The sequence below is a fragment of the Sesamum indicum genome, linkage group LG10, assembly GCF_026168435.1.
Source record: "Sesamum indicum cultivar Baizhima isolate 11 linkage group LG10, ASM2616843v1, whole genome shotgun sequence".
NCBI lineage: Eukaryota > Viridiplantae > Streptophyta > Magnoliopsida > Lamiales > Pedaliaceae > Sesamum > Sesamum indicum.
In genome coordinates this window covers 4,943,413-4,960,259 of record NC_142666.1, presented here as the reverse complement: position 1 = coordinate 4,960,259, position 16,847 = coordinate 4,943,413, and the positions used below count along the sequence as shown (strand labels likewise).

At 36.8% G+C, this 16,847-nt stretch overlaps 1 protein-coding gene across 1 annotated transcript; it reads right to left on the bottom strand.

The window, feature by feature from the left end:
• Window positions 1-1,033: 1,033 nt before the first annotated feature.
• LOC105172363 (Photosystem II reaction center PsbP family protein) lies at window positions 1,034-5,271 on the bottom strand. Its single transcript, XM_011093753.3, has 3 exons — window positions 4,816-5,271; window positions 4,519-4,729; window positions 1,034-1,615 (listed from the first exon to the last, which is right to left on the bottom strand). The coding sequence occupies exons 1-3, from the start codon at window positions 5,117-5,119 to the stop codon at window positions 1,306-1,308; spliced, it is 825 nt and encodes a 274-aa protein (XP_011092055.1). The 5' UTR covers window positions 5,120-5,271; the 3' UTR covers window positions 1,034-1,305.
• Window positions 5,272-16,847: the final 11,576 nt, after the last annotated feature.

The window sequence follows — 16,847 nt, the reverse complement described above, 5'->3', positions numbered from 1 at the left end:
ACTCATTATTTTAAGATTCATTTTACCTTTGAAAAAATACTTGTTTGTTGTTTGATTTTTTTTTTTTTTTTCCTATAAATGAAAGGACATGATGGAAAGAGGGGGTGGTGTTGGGGGATGGAGGGGATGGGGGGGGAGGGGAGGGAAATATATGTATACATATTTATATATTATTAATTTTTGTTATTAAATATTTATTTGTATATTAAATAAATGATTTGTTGAAGATGGGGAGAATGACATAAAATATAATATCTAACTTTTATACAAAATATGTTATATATATATATATTTAACTTTGATATAAATCATTTAATTTTTCTATCAAATATATTATTTACCTTTTATTTAATATCAATATATTACATTTTTAAAAAGAAAAAAATTAATTATGAAAGAAAAAAGGACAAGGGTATTTTAAAAAAATTTAAATTAGTCCACGTTTCAATTTCTAGTTATAGTACAAAGTAAATAATATATTACTTATACTTTATCAATATTAGTTAATATAAAATTGAACCATTTAATATAATTACTTTTAATTCAATCTCAACAATTATTCTAAAGTCAACAATACCACTTAAATTCCATCACACGAAGCCGGAGAAGCTCTATAATATCTTAAATATCCTCCAACAAGACATTCATCCACCATAGATCTAAGGAGGATTGGCTCTACCTTTGTCAATATTTTCTAATATCAATACTGCTTTTTAATCTCTCATATAAAACACTAAACTTATGATGATTTTCCCAGAAAGAAAACCTCAATTAGAAAAAGAAAAAGAAAAAAGAAAAAAGATAGAGATAAATTTCATTTTTTGTTCTTGAATATACAGATTTGATTCCCCACATACACACCTCATCATTTTGAGCTCTCAATATTTACAAATGTCATCAAATGTGATGTGGTCTTCGCAGTTAGTCAGCTGTTAGAAACTAACAGCAACTGTAACTGGAGAATCGGCTCAAAAATAGCAATGTTCTTCACCCCGGAAACAAAAAAGAAGAGAATAAAGGGGACAGATTCGGGTTTAACGTAAATGGCTAGAATTTGTTCCAACTTTTATAATACAAGTCATGTTTCTCAAAATTAATGATGTTTCAACAGAAAAAAATGTATTCTACATGTGGTATAAAGTTTCCTTTGAAGACTTCTTGGATAAACAAGTTCGCTTTCAAACGCCGGATTGCAGTAAATTCTTGGACAGATAGTCGGAGGACCAAATGGGAATAAGTGGTACTTGGAGGACCAAAAATAAAAGCAACACAAAAGAAAAACAAAGGATGTCTTAAGCTCACTGATCATACTAAATTAAAAGAGTGAGCAATTGTATAGAACTGTGACTTAAACTGGGGCCAAGCAGATTCTGGCGCCTGTGCGTTCAAAGTAAACAATCTTCCCTTTCGGGCACAGCACACAGCAACATTATGGCGATGGAAAACTGAGCTCTCCACTTCAAATTCAAGCTCATAATAGTTAACCTTTCTTATGGAATCCTCTCTCAAACTGCAGGCCATCAACGTCCCCTTCACATCTGGGCGTTTGCCCGATCCAGTGATTGTTCTGACAATAGCTTCTCCCACCTCTTCAGCTCCTCCAAACGCCTCAATCCTGTCAACGTTTTGATGAAGATAATTAAGATTGGAACAAAGATCTTGCTTCATTATTCAACTATAGTTGAAAAAGTAAACTGTGATCGCAAATTCATACTCAAAGTAGTGGTTGAAAGTAAATCATCATTACCTTAAAGTGGAAAAGTTTATCGAAATAACTTTCATTTTATAGAAATGAAGCCTTACTCTAAGAGGATTATTTAGAATGTACAAATCAGTACTTATTCAACCATACACGGGAAGGACTTTAATTACGTGGTTTCTTGCTTTAGGTCACATTGGTATGCAGGATAGGAAGTGGATTGTATGCCGAGTTTCAACACAATTTTTACATGGAACTACAACTACTAAACCACTTAAAATTCCAGAAAAGTAGAGACTCTATGCTGCTTTGCTACACCTTCTGAAAATTTTCAGAGAAGCCCCCAACGACACACATTTGCAGAAAAAACAATAGCCAAATACCGTCTCATGAACCAAAAATGATAAGCTGATTACAACCCCTTAATAATAAGTTAGATGCTCCTTTTCAAATTCATGAGAGTACTTCGCTTATCCATACATATATGTATATTAATTTTTTTGCCTATATGATTTTCTGCTCCATTTTATTCTTTTACAAGAGAACAATTTGGTATCAACTCCATGTGGTAAAGGCTTAACTTGAGGATATGAATCATAAAGGCACTTTGCCAATTGCCATCTCTAAGTAGCAGCAGATTTTATACCACGGCAGCTCCCTTATGCCTCCACTTCTTCTAGTTATCTCTTAGCCAAACGGAAACATCAAATTCACATTTTACCAAAATTACGACTAATCTACCTCTAAAAACTTCATCTTCTGTCCAAGAATGACCAAATGCTTGCTGTTTAATGCACTCACAATTAGTAATCCATTTATTCTTTATTGTGCCCTTTGGTGTGAAATTTCTTGTCATATTGGGAGATTTAGCCAGCAGTGTTATTCATCAGAGCAATCTTGTTTCATTAAGCCTTCCACCTTGGGCGTTGGCCTCTTGAACTCAACTTCCCTCGATCTTTCTTCTTCCTACCGTCCTTTTTCCTCAACCCTTTTATTTCCTTTCCTTAGAATGCCATGCATGTGAACATGGTGTGTTATTTATAGAGTTCATAATGCAGAATCGGTTAAAGTATTCTAAACGTTTTTCTTTAAATGTTTTTTGAGATCAAACTATTGGTCTGTAAACTGTTTTAAGGCCTCATGGTTTTTTATCTATACTCTATTATTAGGTGAGGGACCTTTCTGTGTCCAAATATTCTTGGTATGCTATTTTATTTATTTATTATATAACTTCCCACCCTACCACTTTTATGAACCTTCATATGTAGGAAAAGTTAGACTTCTTCCAAAGTTCAAAATGCTTTAGAGAAAATAAAGCAAACATTGTTGCTGAAAATTTTATGGACAATTTTGCTAGGAACAAACCCAAATATGTATTTTAAATTATTTTTTAAGATAATATGTATTTAATTTTGTAAAATAATATTTATTTATAACATTTATTTTCTGCACACACTTCGAGTATGCCCTTATCGCTTGTAATAATATTATTGAAAACATACTAACTAATTCTGTGAAGCACCTCCTCGAACATGTTCGCTTCATTTTCTGTAGTTTATTTATCCATTCTACTTGAGGAAGTTTAAGCAATGTTTTTCTAAAATTTCTTCTCATTGCTCTTTTTCCTGTGACCATCAACAACCTTGATGATCTATCATTACACACTGAATATACAAGTCTACTTACAGCTAACAATTTCAAATTCATAAAGATAATCTGCTTAACTTGTTTACAAAATTTAAAGGCAAATATCTATTAGTCTCTCATCTTTCTAATAATAATTCCTCATCTCCTAAATATATCTTATTAAAGTTACTGACATGTAAATCTAACGAAATCTAATGGAGAAGGGTAATATTGGAGAAAGGCCAAATTCCTATATTAATCTTCCATAAAATGTTATTACGTCACATAACAGTCTTATTTGCATGAAAAGAATATAGAAAATTTCAAAAAAACCACAAGATCATATATAAAAAATATCATTACAATTCTCCACAAAACAAAATATAAAACTAGATAGTAATATAAAGAGTGCAATATGATGTTAAAAAGAGCACATGATGTTAAATAATGTCAATTTTTTTGTGGGCATTAATAATGACTCGAAGTTATGCAAACCATATTGTAGTACATAATATCATGTCATTCTAATAAGATTTAAAACTTGTGTTTGTGCATCTGATTTTATATTTTGTGGAGAATTACAATGACAAACATTTCTTTTATACAGGATCTTGTACTTTTTTTTTGGGAAATTTTGGGTATTTTTGCATGCAAATAAGAGTATAGTATGATATAATGACATTTTACAATAAGACTGACATAGAACTCTTAATGAATTTTACTCATTTTCAATGAAATATTCTATCATTTGTAATTTTAGTTCCGTATGATTCAACAGGAACTTTAATGGGATATACTAAAGGAAAAAAATGCAAGCAACTCACGTGATATTAAAAATGAGCAAATTACTTCTCTATGAATTTTTTTTTTTTAGCAATTTAACCCTTGTATTTTTCAAAATATAACAATTTACGTTCTTGTGTTTTGTAAAATAAAGAAATTTACTCATTAGCAATTTCACATTGTTTAAATTGCATTAAACCTCGTACTAAAGAGATGAGCGACTCTATGTTGCATTTGAACAACGATGAACTCAATGGAATGAAAAATATAATCGACGGAATAACCAAGAGTTTTGGCCTGATTAAAATTACAAAAAGTTGAAAATCTTTAAATATTTACCTCATCAAAAATCCATATGCACAAAGATAAGAGAATCATTTTGTAATTTCTACCGAATTAGAAGTGCTTACGAGAAGTCAATGGAAACGGGCGACACAATCACACTAACATTGAGCTCTCCGGTTGATCCCGGTGGACCAAACGCCACCGCCGGCTCATTAACATTCCTCCGCCGCCCTCCACCACCGCCCAGAGGAGGGGGATCCAGTGACCTTTCAGCCTTCCCTGCTGCTCTGTATAATAACGTCTGATCCCCCAACCAACTCTCCGGGTACACAAATTCTGTTCCACGAATCAGTCGCAATTAATTACCAGAAGAAATGAATAGCAATCAAAGTGTTGATAGCAGCAGCGTCGCACTTACTGACCGAATCCTTCATTTGTGTCTATGTATCGGCTGTATCCTCCCACCGGATAAAGCGCGTCCAGCTTGAGACTCCGAGCAGCCTCCGGCGAGAAGCCCAGAAGAAAACTCGTGGCCCCGCCGAAATTGGCCCCAACAGCCAATAGAGAAGCGGCGCCGACGCCCGTGAGAAGCCGACGCCGGAATACGGACTGCAGAGGCCTGAATTGGTCGGCCGGCGGAGGGAAGACCTGTTTGCCATCACCGGAAGATTGCGTCACGTAGATCCGGCAAGGGGGATTGGGTTTCCATGTGGCGAAGAGATTCATTTCAGTTCATGGATTCAATTTCTTCTGGGCTTGAAGAAACGATGCTCATCAGTTGGGTGGGGGCGGGATTTTGAATTTGATTCTATTGTAAAGAGAAGAGTATTTGGATATCGTCATCCACTTCTGGTGGTTCGCATACATCCCTGCAAATGGAATTATTAGGAGAATTTTTACATGAAACGCTGTGGAAACATTGACAAATTTTGCATTTTTCGTCCTTCCATATATGGGAATATGTACATCTAGTCCTTAATTTTATGGATATTTGCTATAGCTTCTGTTTTTTGTTGTTGGGGTATAAGTTAAGCAATAGTGAAGTGTTTGGAGTGTTCAAAAACAAAAGTAAAAAGTAAAAAAGTTAAATTTGGTCGGAAGTAACTTATAGTTTCTGGCTTAAGGGGTATTTGCAGTAACTTTTACTTTTATGGTGGGAATAAATTGAAAATAAAATTGTAAGATAATCAGTAGCGAACGTGGACTAATTTTTATAACTCTATTCATTAGATCCAACTATGTTGTTCGATAATCAAAGCTATAATTAACTATAGAAAATAGAATTTGTAATTTACCATCCTCCCATCGACTCTGGATACCAAGTAAGACGAGTATTTAGAAGCAAGTTCGCTAATTCAGGTTTAGTGAAAGTCCGATTGTGTTGTGTGCTTCGAGGAAGGTTATATTCTCAAACTTATTCAGGAAAACTTCGTATGAGTTCTCGAGTTGAAGACCTTTTTAGCTTTGGTTGTTATATTATACAATTCAATAAAACTATTCGTAATTTCTTTAAAGGTTGAGCTATTCATTCCCTGTTGTGTTGTTGCGATGATATACACTATATAATATGAAATAGGAATAACGAATCCTAAGGATAGGATAGGTTAGTGTGAACTTTGGAGAAACAATCATAAATAAAATTTTATTGGGGGTGAATAGCAATTTACCCCCTGTGATATTGAAAATGAGCATATTACCCTTTATGAAAAAAATACAACAATTAACCTTCATATACATTTTAAAATATATAGGAAGGTAAATTATTGTATTTTATAAAATACAGAGAGGTAAATTGCTATTTATTTTTTTATTAATGGATAATTTGTTCATTTGCGATATCACAAGGGAGTTGCTTGCATTTTTCCCTTTTCTTGAGTTATGAATCTCATGTGTGAATTCCGTATATACAAACGACATTATTTATGTGTAGTAGAAATATGCCTAAGGAAAGATTGCAAAATTCATAATATGCTCAAATTGAACTGATCAAAATATCGTGAGTGCTCATAAAATTGAAAAATAACTTATGAATATCTTTGATATTATTAATGGCTATAGTTAAAGTTATTCACTACCAATTCGATATTATTAAATATTTTTGAAATTAAAATTACTACGGACGTTCTTCTAGGAGAAATCCTTGTATCAATTCATATGTTTTTGTACATTTACTTTATGCAAAAAAAAAAAAAAAGAGTAATTAATGTAGGTAACATCAATCTTTTTGTATGTACTAGGAAGCATCACGTGAGATGCATGTGTACAAATATATTTTTAAAGATAAAATATATTATTTATAGTTATTTATGTTTTTGTCATTGAAGCATTAGTAATATATAGGTATATTTTTAAAATAAATTGATAATAATTATTTCAAGTGATAGGAATGTAATTATATACTTCTATTATTTGTAATTCACTTTCTAAATTTTATTTGTACTATTAAATAAAATATATTCCCTAAAATTAAAATTTTGTATTTCATATTCACTAATATAATATAATATTTTATTATCTTGTACTAAACCAATTAATATAAAAACAATAATAATAATATTAAAAAAATTTAATAGTAAAATAAAATATATAACCAAAGCTTCTTATTTTGTATTGTTTTTACAAAAACAATTCATTAATAAACAATAAATAATATACCCATTGTACCCCGTTAAGGGTATGAATGTTTTCTTAGAAAAGGAATAAAACTTAAGAGATCGTCACTATTTTATATTTAATCATAAGTTGCAGTTATTAGTATCGTCAAAATGATATATCCATTATATTGTGAGAAAAAAATACAATCTAAAAAAACAATTACCTAATGTTAATAATAAAATAAAATCAATTAGTCGGAAGCCACTCGATCTAAATATTTTAACAATGCATTTAACTTAATAAAGTTAAGGATATGTATTTTATATTATATTTTTATTTTTCTGAAGTTTGGATTAATATTTACGTATTGCTCATATGCTATTCATTTTAAATTTAACTACAGCCTTAGTAAATTATTTTTTAATAAATATTTAAGATTTTTTTCTAGCAAATTAAGTATGTTAAAATATTATTTGCCTATTTATCTTTTATTTAGATATATCATTCATCTTCTAAGTAGTTTAGAGGAATTAGAAATACCATATATTTTTCTTATTTGTTAAATTAATTATAATAGTTGATCCCTTAAGTTTTCATTTAGAATCACTTTAATTTGACAAGATCATTTCTTTAACATTGGCATCTTAAATTTTAGTTTTATCTTAGATTATGGACTCTCCTAATTTTCTCTCGCACACCACAAAACACACACTACCCTAATCGCTTCTCTTCACGGTGGAATTGGCGGTGGCACTGGTGATAAGGCGGCAACTAATGTTGATGATGATGTGGATCATGGTGATCGTCGAGGAGAGGGCGATCCAAGGGCACTAGACGTCGGGATAGGTGACGATTGTAGTGTTGAAGTCTATGTGAATGTTGGAGATGAAGAACATGGATTCATGGCCGCGACTGCATCATCCATGGCTAGTGGGGAGCTATCAAGGGCGGTGGCTGCTCCTAGCGACGGCATGGAGGAAATAGCAGATTCCCACAATGAACTGAACCTTCATGGTGGCCTAAAACTAGGGTTTGGCGGTGCTAATGTGGAGACGGGCACGTAGTGCGCGGTTCGGATTTGCGATGTTTTTAACATCAATGAATTCATCCACCTAGCCCATAAGGTAATTGATGTAGGAGATCACGATTCCATGGCTACTTTGGCAAAGTTGAAGACTAAATGGGAGGAGAAGTTCGGATTTCCTACCTGCGCAATCCTTTTCTTCCGTGGACGATCTGAGGGGCTTTCGATTAGCTCGCCGGAGATTACTCATGCCGGCGAATGGTACATCAGCTACAACAGCAATGTCGCTCCCTTTCATGGCGGCGGTGCCTGTGGAAACACCCGCTAGGATTTCATCATCGACGCCAATAATCTAGGCGGGTTCTCCGGTGACGGACAGTAGCTGTACCACAAGTATCCCTCACATTCCAACGACTGTGATAACGGAACAACACCATGCACAATAGGGTGTTGGGGCGGACAAGGCTATGGTTGTGGCTAGTGCAACGACAATGGCTGCAAATCCACCGAATCAATAGGTGCATGCTATTCACACTGGCTTGTTTGTTGGTAACATCCCGTTACGTACTTGCTCTAAATTGCCTTCTGCCGTTGATAAGATTGAACATGCGTTTAATAATTCATCACGCAAAACATTATTATTTATTGCTCCTATGATGTAAAATGGTGAGATGATTGTTCCCCTGACATTAGAGGTGATTCGTGATGGGTCTAGACGGTGGAAGGCTACGGTTGTCGAATACTTTCTTGGTAAACGATCGTATTTCCACCATTTGAGGGAGTATGTTACGTCAATCTGGCCGACTCTTAGAGAAGTTACTGCCACTGCCAATGGATTTTTCTTCTTCCAGTTTAAATCAATTGCTGCTATGGAGGAAGTGATTGAAGGAGGTCCTTGGTTATTCTAAGGACAGCCGATTGTGCTTCATAAATGAGAGCCTGGTATGGTGATGAGGAAACTCAAACATGCACAAGTCCCTGTTTGGATTAAACTCCGACATTTACCTGTTGAACTGTGGATGACAAAGGGTCTTAGCACTGTGGCAAGTGTAATTGGCAAGCCGTTTTATCCTGATTCGATCACTAGAGCATGCACAACACTGGATTTCGCTCGTATATGCGTCATGCTGGATATCAGCTCTAAACTTCTAAAACACATTATTATTATGACACCGGATGAAGATGGAGGGGAGACGCCATGTAAGGTGGACGTTGAATATGAATGGCTGCCGCTTAAATGCAATACTCGCATGAGCTTGGGCCATCCATCGTAAGAATGTATGATGAACAAACCGTCCAAACCTACAAAGCCTCTGGTTCCAGTTTATGTTCCTAAGGCCGCCCTGCCGCAAGCGGTTGCTACTATGTCGGCTGGCAAGGAGGGTGATCCCCCATACCACAAGGGTGCTCATGATAACCTTACCTCACGGGTAGACGACGATGGAGGGGGTAAGAGTAAGGATTAATCATTCATAACAATTTTGATGCTCTTAATCTTCTTGATGATGAAACAGATGACAAGTTTCGGGGTCCTAATACAAGCAACCCCGTCAGTGGTGATCTATGTCGAATGCTGCATTCTGGAATGTATGGGGCGTGAACAAGAGAGACCATCAGTTAGCCGTAAAAGATATTGTGGCTGAGTTCAGGTTACAATTCCTTGGCTTCTTAGAAACTCGTGTTCATTTAAATAATATTAATCATATTCAGTTAGCGATGTTACCTCAGTGGAAGTGGTTTGTGGATTCTGTTACAACTGATAATAGAATTTGGATTGCGTGGGATGATGATATAGTAGATGTTACTGTGCTTAACCTGGGACCCAAATTTATTCATTATTGTGTGCTTATTAGAGCATTGCATGAGACTTTGTTTATTACTGTTGTTTATGGGGCTAATGAGGTTGTTCAATTTCTGGAGTTGTGGAGCTACTTGGGCTTGCTTGCTGGCCAATGTGTGGAGGGGTCGTGGTTAGTAGGAGGGGATTTCAACGCTGTGCGTGATCTTAGTGAGGTGTGTGGTATCTCAGGTGATATAAGGCTGGCCATGGATGAATTTAATGCGTGCATTATGGACACATAATTGCTTCCTTTTCCAATGCAGGGGGAATGGTACACGTGGCATAATTGTTGTACGGATTCGCGTAACCTATGGAAGAGATTGGATCGATTACTCATTAATGATTCTTGGCTCGCAAGGTTCCCGACTTCATATTACGCTAGCCTTCTTCCACGTACATCAGATCACTCGCCTTCGGTCGTCTGTGAGGATTGACAACAACAACTGGGAGGTATGTTCAGATTCGATAATTACCTTACACTTTCACCGAATTTTCTTTCTAGTGTGCATAATGTTTGGCAGCATGACATTGTTGGTATGCTTATGTATGCAGTTACTCGAAAATTTATTTCGGCAACATAGGAGAATTAAGGAGGATCTCTCATTAAATGTTCAACTCGCCAGAGGATTTCTTGAGATGGAGCAGCTCCCACTTAGTTCAAATAGACAGAATGACCTCCTCTTTGATTTGGAGCACTGCTGTCGGTTGGTGTGTGCAAAGGCGGTTAAACTCAAACAAATCTTATTACAACAAAGGGCTAAAATTCAATGGATGAAAGGAGGGGACCAATGTTCTTGGGCCTTTTTTCATAAGATTGCTCAGAGACGCACTTCTCGTCGGATCCTGCAGATTAATGATGAGCACAGGACCACCTTCACTGAGACAGGGGCGGTCATTAATGAGTTCGTGTCCTTTTATCAGTCCGTGTGAGCTGGAGATCGTCGTAGACAAGTGATTAACATCCAGTATTTGAGGCCATGGGCGAGGCATGTGATTACTGAGGAGGAGATCGTCGCACTCCTCCAACCAATCACTGTTGATGATGTTAAGCAGACCATATTTGATATTGCTGAAGATAAAGCCCTTGGACATAATGGTTATTCGTTGGGTTTCTACAAAGCAGCTTGGCCGATTGTGGGCGCAGAAGTTACAAAGGCTATCCTGGATTTCTTCACAATGGGAAAACTGCTTAAACAAGTTAACACCACGTATCTGGCACCCTAAGGTACATGCTCCTACGCTGGTAGCAGACTTCAGACCTATCTCTTGTTGTAATGTGTTGTATAAAGTTATTGCTAAGATTCTAGTGTAGAGATTGAGTGTTGTACTAGACAAATTAATTAGCCCCTGTTAAACTGCATTTGTTCCTAGTCGTAGTATTGGTGACAATGTACTTCTAGCACAGGAACTGTTTACAAGCTATAACCAGCAGCGTTTTCCACCGAGATGTGCTCTTAAAGTGGACCTTAGGAAAGCCTATGACATTGTGGAGTGGGATTTTCTATTAGCTGTTCTTTAGTTATTTGGATTTCCAGCACTATTCATCCAGTGGATTGAAGAATGTTTCACAACCCTAACATTCTCTGTTGGACATAATGCGAAACCGCATGGGTTCTTTGTGGGATCGAGAGGATTTCGGTAGGGGGATCCTATATCCCCATATTTATTTGTTCTTGTTATGGAGGTCTTGCACTTAATATTCCTACAGCTTATTGAACAGGACGACCTGTTTTCTTTCCATTGGAAGTGTGCACCGATGTGGATTTTCCAACTTGGATTTGTAGATGATTTGTTGTTATTCTGCAAGGCTGACATGGACTTTATCGATGTATTTAAGTGGGGGCTGGATATGTTTGCCTCCTTGTCAGGTCTTTAGGTTAACGTCCATAAGAGTCACCTGATTATATCTCGATCAGCCTATGCAATACGGGACCAGTTGCTTGCAGTTCTCGAATTTCAGGAGGGGCACCTCCCAATGCGGTATCTGGGACTCCCCTTCCTTTCTCTAGACTTTCCTTAACTGATTGCCAACCGATGTTACTGAAAATTGATCAGCGTATTAAGGGATGGGAAGGTATGGCTTTGTCTTATGCAGGACGCATCTAGATCATCAAATATGTCCTCATGGCATTGAGTGTATATTGGGCTTCTCCAAGGGAGTTATCCATGAGATTGAGAAGCGACTAAGAGCCTTTCTGTGGAAAGGTATGACGAAGTGGTTGTGCCAAGGTAGCGTGGTGGGATGTATATAGGCTAATTGAGGAAGGAGGTTAGAGCTTACGTGACATTACTACCTTAAACCGCGCATTAATGTTTAAAAAGCTTTGTGATGTGATCCGATGTGATAGGACGTCCATTTGGGTGGAATGGCTTTACCAAGGACGAATACCAGAGACATCGATTTGAACAATATTAGATAGTGGGGGTTAGTGGGGATGGAGGAAGCTCCTCCGACTACGCTCCTTATTGAGGCCGATGGTGGAATATCTGGAGATGGGTCTTCTATCTATCTTTGGCAAGACCCGTGGCATGAGCTTGACCCTCTAATTTACTGATTTCCGCGATGGCCGCGGCTATTGGGTCTAGACGTTCAGGAGAAACTTAGCCATATTATTCAGGATGGGCAATGACACTGGCCCATCAATCCGCGCTACGTTGAGTATTTAGAAATCCTACTGGCGCTACCTACGATCCATAGAGGGAACGATTCCATTATATGGCGTTATAAGGATGGTCTACCTACTGTAGCGTCTATTTTTTGATATCTGAACCCACCAGGACCTAAGGTAGGCTGGGACTTTTTGGTTCTTTTAAGATTCCAAGACATACTTCATACTATGGCTCGCCATCCTGGAGAAACTTTCCACGGTTGATAAACCATGGCTCTCTTACCTCGGTACATGTGTCTTATATGTTGATGGAGCGACTGAAACCCACAATCATTTATTCTTCAGATATAGTTACTCTGGCAAGTGCTTACAAGCTATTAGACGATTCGTACGATTTGCTTGGCCTACCCGCACTTGGCCACCTTTTGTTTTTTGGTAATGGCATTAATTAAAAAAGGGGCAGTACGAGGTACAATAAGCATACATCGTCACCAATCCTCAATGCCAAGCAATACCCATAGTCTATATGAACTAGACAGTTGAATAGATGGAGGTAATTCATCACTATTAATATGCATTCTAACTTGCTTTATTAGAGTATCCATAACTTGTTCCCGCGACTATTGAATCTGCTAGAAACATCTCATGTTCCTCGTCCTCCAGATGTGGTACAAACAAAGAAGCTAAAATGGCTCAAAAAGCTGCATGGTCTAGATGCTAGCCTCGCCACCTGCTCACGGCCCACTGCATTCCCAGTTGCTAGTCCCAATGAGGCCTGCAGAATCCCATCTTCTTCTTCGAGAATTACGACACATCTTCTAGAAAACGAACACTAAAAACTAGATGGCTAAGTTTTCTAGCTTATTGAGATCACAAAGTGTGCAAGCTCGATTACCTTACTGCCTCCATGGTTTTTCCAATGTGGATAACCTCTCCAATGCAGCCAGCTAAAGAATGAATAAGTTCCTAGATATCTTAAAGGGATCTCTCATTAAAGATAACCAACTGACCCATGGTATTGTCGGTTGAAACAACTGTAGGGCATCCTTAGTTGCGAACTGCCCTAAACCGGAGCTCCAACGAATATCAACAACAGACGCATTCCATTAGCAATTCCGTACTGCACTCCTCTTACTAGATGTGTTCTAAGCTTGAGCAGCTTCTTCCAACACTCCAAGATCCAGTGCTGCTATTCATAGTCTAGTAGACTATGGTGGAGGATCCATGCCCCAAATGGACCCCTGGTGCTCCGTCACCACTTGCTAGAGGTGCTTTATCATCAAAATTATATTCATGTCACTAATGTTTATAATGCTCAATCCGCCCTCCTCCTTGGGCAAACACACCCAGTGCTAAGCCACCATGGCATACCCTATTCAATGCATTCTTACCACCTTTACTTTGAGCTATTAGACCAAATATCCCACTTAATCATTTTTTATTTTTTGTTTTACTTTATTTTGAATCAGTCCGATAATAGTAGCCAAAGCCCGCCACTATACTTGATTATGGTTTGATTGTAATCAAGCCCACCGCATTAGTATTATGGTGTCACTCAAGCCCACCATATGCTGATTAAAAATTGACTCTCATTTTTTTCCTCAATTATCTCCCAACAATTTACCTAATTGTCCCCACTTGTGCACATAATAACTATTTGGCCAACTCTTTTTGTAACAATGGCAGGGTACACATTTCAAGCTATCCATTTTGAAGAAGAGATGACAATGGAGCCCCAACTCAAGTATTGTTGAATGCGATTGTTTTGAAAAAATTCACAGATTCTACTCTTTATTTTGAAATCCATTTTACCTTTAATATGAATTTGACATGACAATGGAAGGGGCTGGGGGCTAAACCGGCGGGGAGGGGAGCTGAAGGGGTTGTGTTAGGCGGGGAAGGGCACTGGTAAGTTTTGTGAATGGAGGAAATATACATGTATACACATATGATTAATTTTTGTTATTAGATACTTATTTGTTATTTTTATATATTAAATAAATTATTTTGATGAAGATGAATGTTGGTGGTGTTATTTTATGGCCCATGACCTTAAGCTGGTAGGTCACTTATAGGCCCAACTCCAAGCCCACCCGGCAGCCCATAGAACCGGTCCATGACCCGACCCACATTTCTGGTACTTAAACTCTCTAAATGTTGCCCTAACCCTCATTTCTTCTATTGCGCCGTCTGCCTCTTCCTCTCCAAATCTCTCTGTGATGTTCTCTGAGATTTCTTCCCTCTCTCTCTTCGGTTTCCATGGAATCTTTCCTAAACCAAGTTAATGGTTTAAGGAAAGCTTCAATGGCTTTCCATCCTCACCTCTTTTCTCGGCCATATAAACAGGGGTGCCCTTCCCCTTCACGGATACGATACACAGAGAAATCTTCTAACCCTCTTACTCTTCTTCTTCATGAAAAACCGTGAGCTCGAGGCTCATTTTGTGACTAGGTGACAAAGAGATCTGAGTGATCTGTTTGTGTGGTCGTATCTCTGGTAACTTGTGGTGTTACTGTGGGCTTGGTGCCTGTTGGGTGCGGAACTGTTGTGGCCATGTCTTTTTACTTTGGATCTGGCGGATTCTGAGCCGACGATATAAACAAGTGTTTGTTTTTCTTTTAATCAGTTCTTCTCACTGTTATTTATCATTATTCACTGTAATATTGATCTGTATATATTAAGGAGTTTTGTACTCCATATCTTTTGTAATAGTTGGTTAGGATCGTCTGATATCCACTCTACAGTGGTATCAGAGCCTCATCTGATCCGAAAGCTTACAGTTAACGGTAACCCTTGAACTCTTTCTTTACATTCTGCAACTTATTTCTGTCAGTATATCTCACTTTATTTTCTGGGGTGCTTATCCCCCTGATTACCCTCCTGGCCGGACTTGTGAGGTCGTCGGGTATCTGGATTGGGTGTTATGCTAGAGAGGCCTCAGTCTCGTGGTTGTTGATTTATTATTTTTTAACTGTGGTTATCTCGTGAGATTTGGGACTTTTCTTAAACTGCTACTATTGCTTTGTGCCTATTCTTGGTGAACTGATAAACTGCATTTTTTCTAACCCATTTTTCTGGATAACTGTGGACTGTGATATATTATCTCTAACTAGTTGATTTACTCCCTGTGACTTATTAAATTCATATCTGTTGAAATCTGTGACCTGGTATAATCCATTTTTGGAAACTGCTTTAAATCCGTGACTTAATTTGCTTTTGAATATCTATCATTGTGATTTTGTGTGACCTGTCTTGATTTTGAAATTTGTTTCTTAAGTTCTGTAACTGGTCCTTGATTGATTCCGCTGCAAAAATCATTTTCTCTTATAAACTAGTTTAATATTTTTCTTAAAAGAAAATCTTTATTAATGGCCGGATACAACTTACAACCATTTGATGATAAGGGTGATTTTTCAATATGGCAGTAGAAAATGAAGGGTATTTCGATACAATAAAAGGTTTTTAAAGCCATAGATGGTAGATACACTGATACTATTTCTAAAGAAAAAATTTTAGAAAACGATGAATATGCCTATTCTTCTAATATTCTTAACCTATCCGATAATATTTTAAGAAAGGTTGGTAAACAAAACACTGCTAGAGATTTATGGGAAAAATTGGAGGAACTTTATACTGATACTTCCTTGCCGAGTAAATTGTTTTTACTTGAAAATTTTTTTAAATACAAACTTGATTTGTCTAAGAACATTGATGAGAATTTGGACGATTTTACTAAATTGGTTCAAGATATTAAATTGACTGGTGATAAGAATATTGATGAGTATTCTCCTATTGTGCTCTTGAATGCTATACCTGATACTTATTCTGATGTGAAAGCTGCTATTAAGTATGGTAGAGATAGCGTAAATCTTGACATTGTTGTTAATGGATTAAAAAGCAAAGAGATTGATCTAAAAACAAATAGACCTAGTAATAATCAACATGAGGTAAACTCTGTGAGAGGTAGGTCTAAATTTAGAAACTCTAGCTTTAGACACAACAGTAGAAGCAAGAGCCGTAATAGAAACAACAATAGGAGTAAATCCAGAACTAGGGAGAGTTCACATAGAGATGACAAAATCAGAGAGAGAAGGTGTTATAATTGTGGTATTAAAGGACATTATATTAAAGGCTGCAGAAAACCAAGGAGGGATAACAGAGACAATAGAGATAACAATACTGATAAAAAAGAATGGGTGAATAATGTTGCTGATGAACCTGGTGAAGTGTTTGTTGTTTCTGATGTAAATTTTGTGCATCCCATGAGCATGTATGAATGGCTTGTTGATTCCAGTTGTACTTTCCATATAAGTCCTTTTAAAAGCATTTTCTCAAACCTCAAACTTGGTGATTTTGGTTTTGTATCTATGGAAAATGAAAAACGTT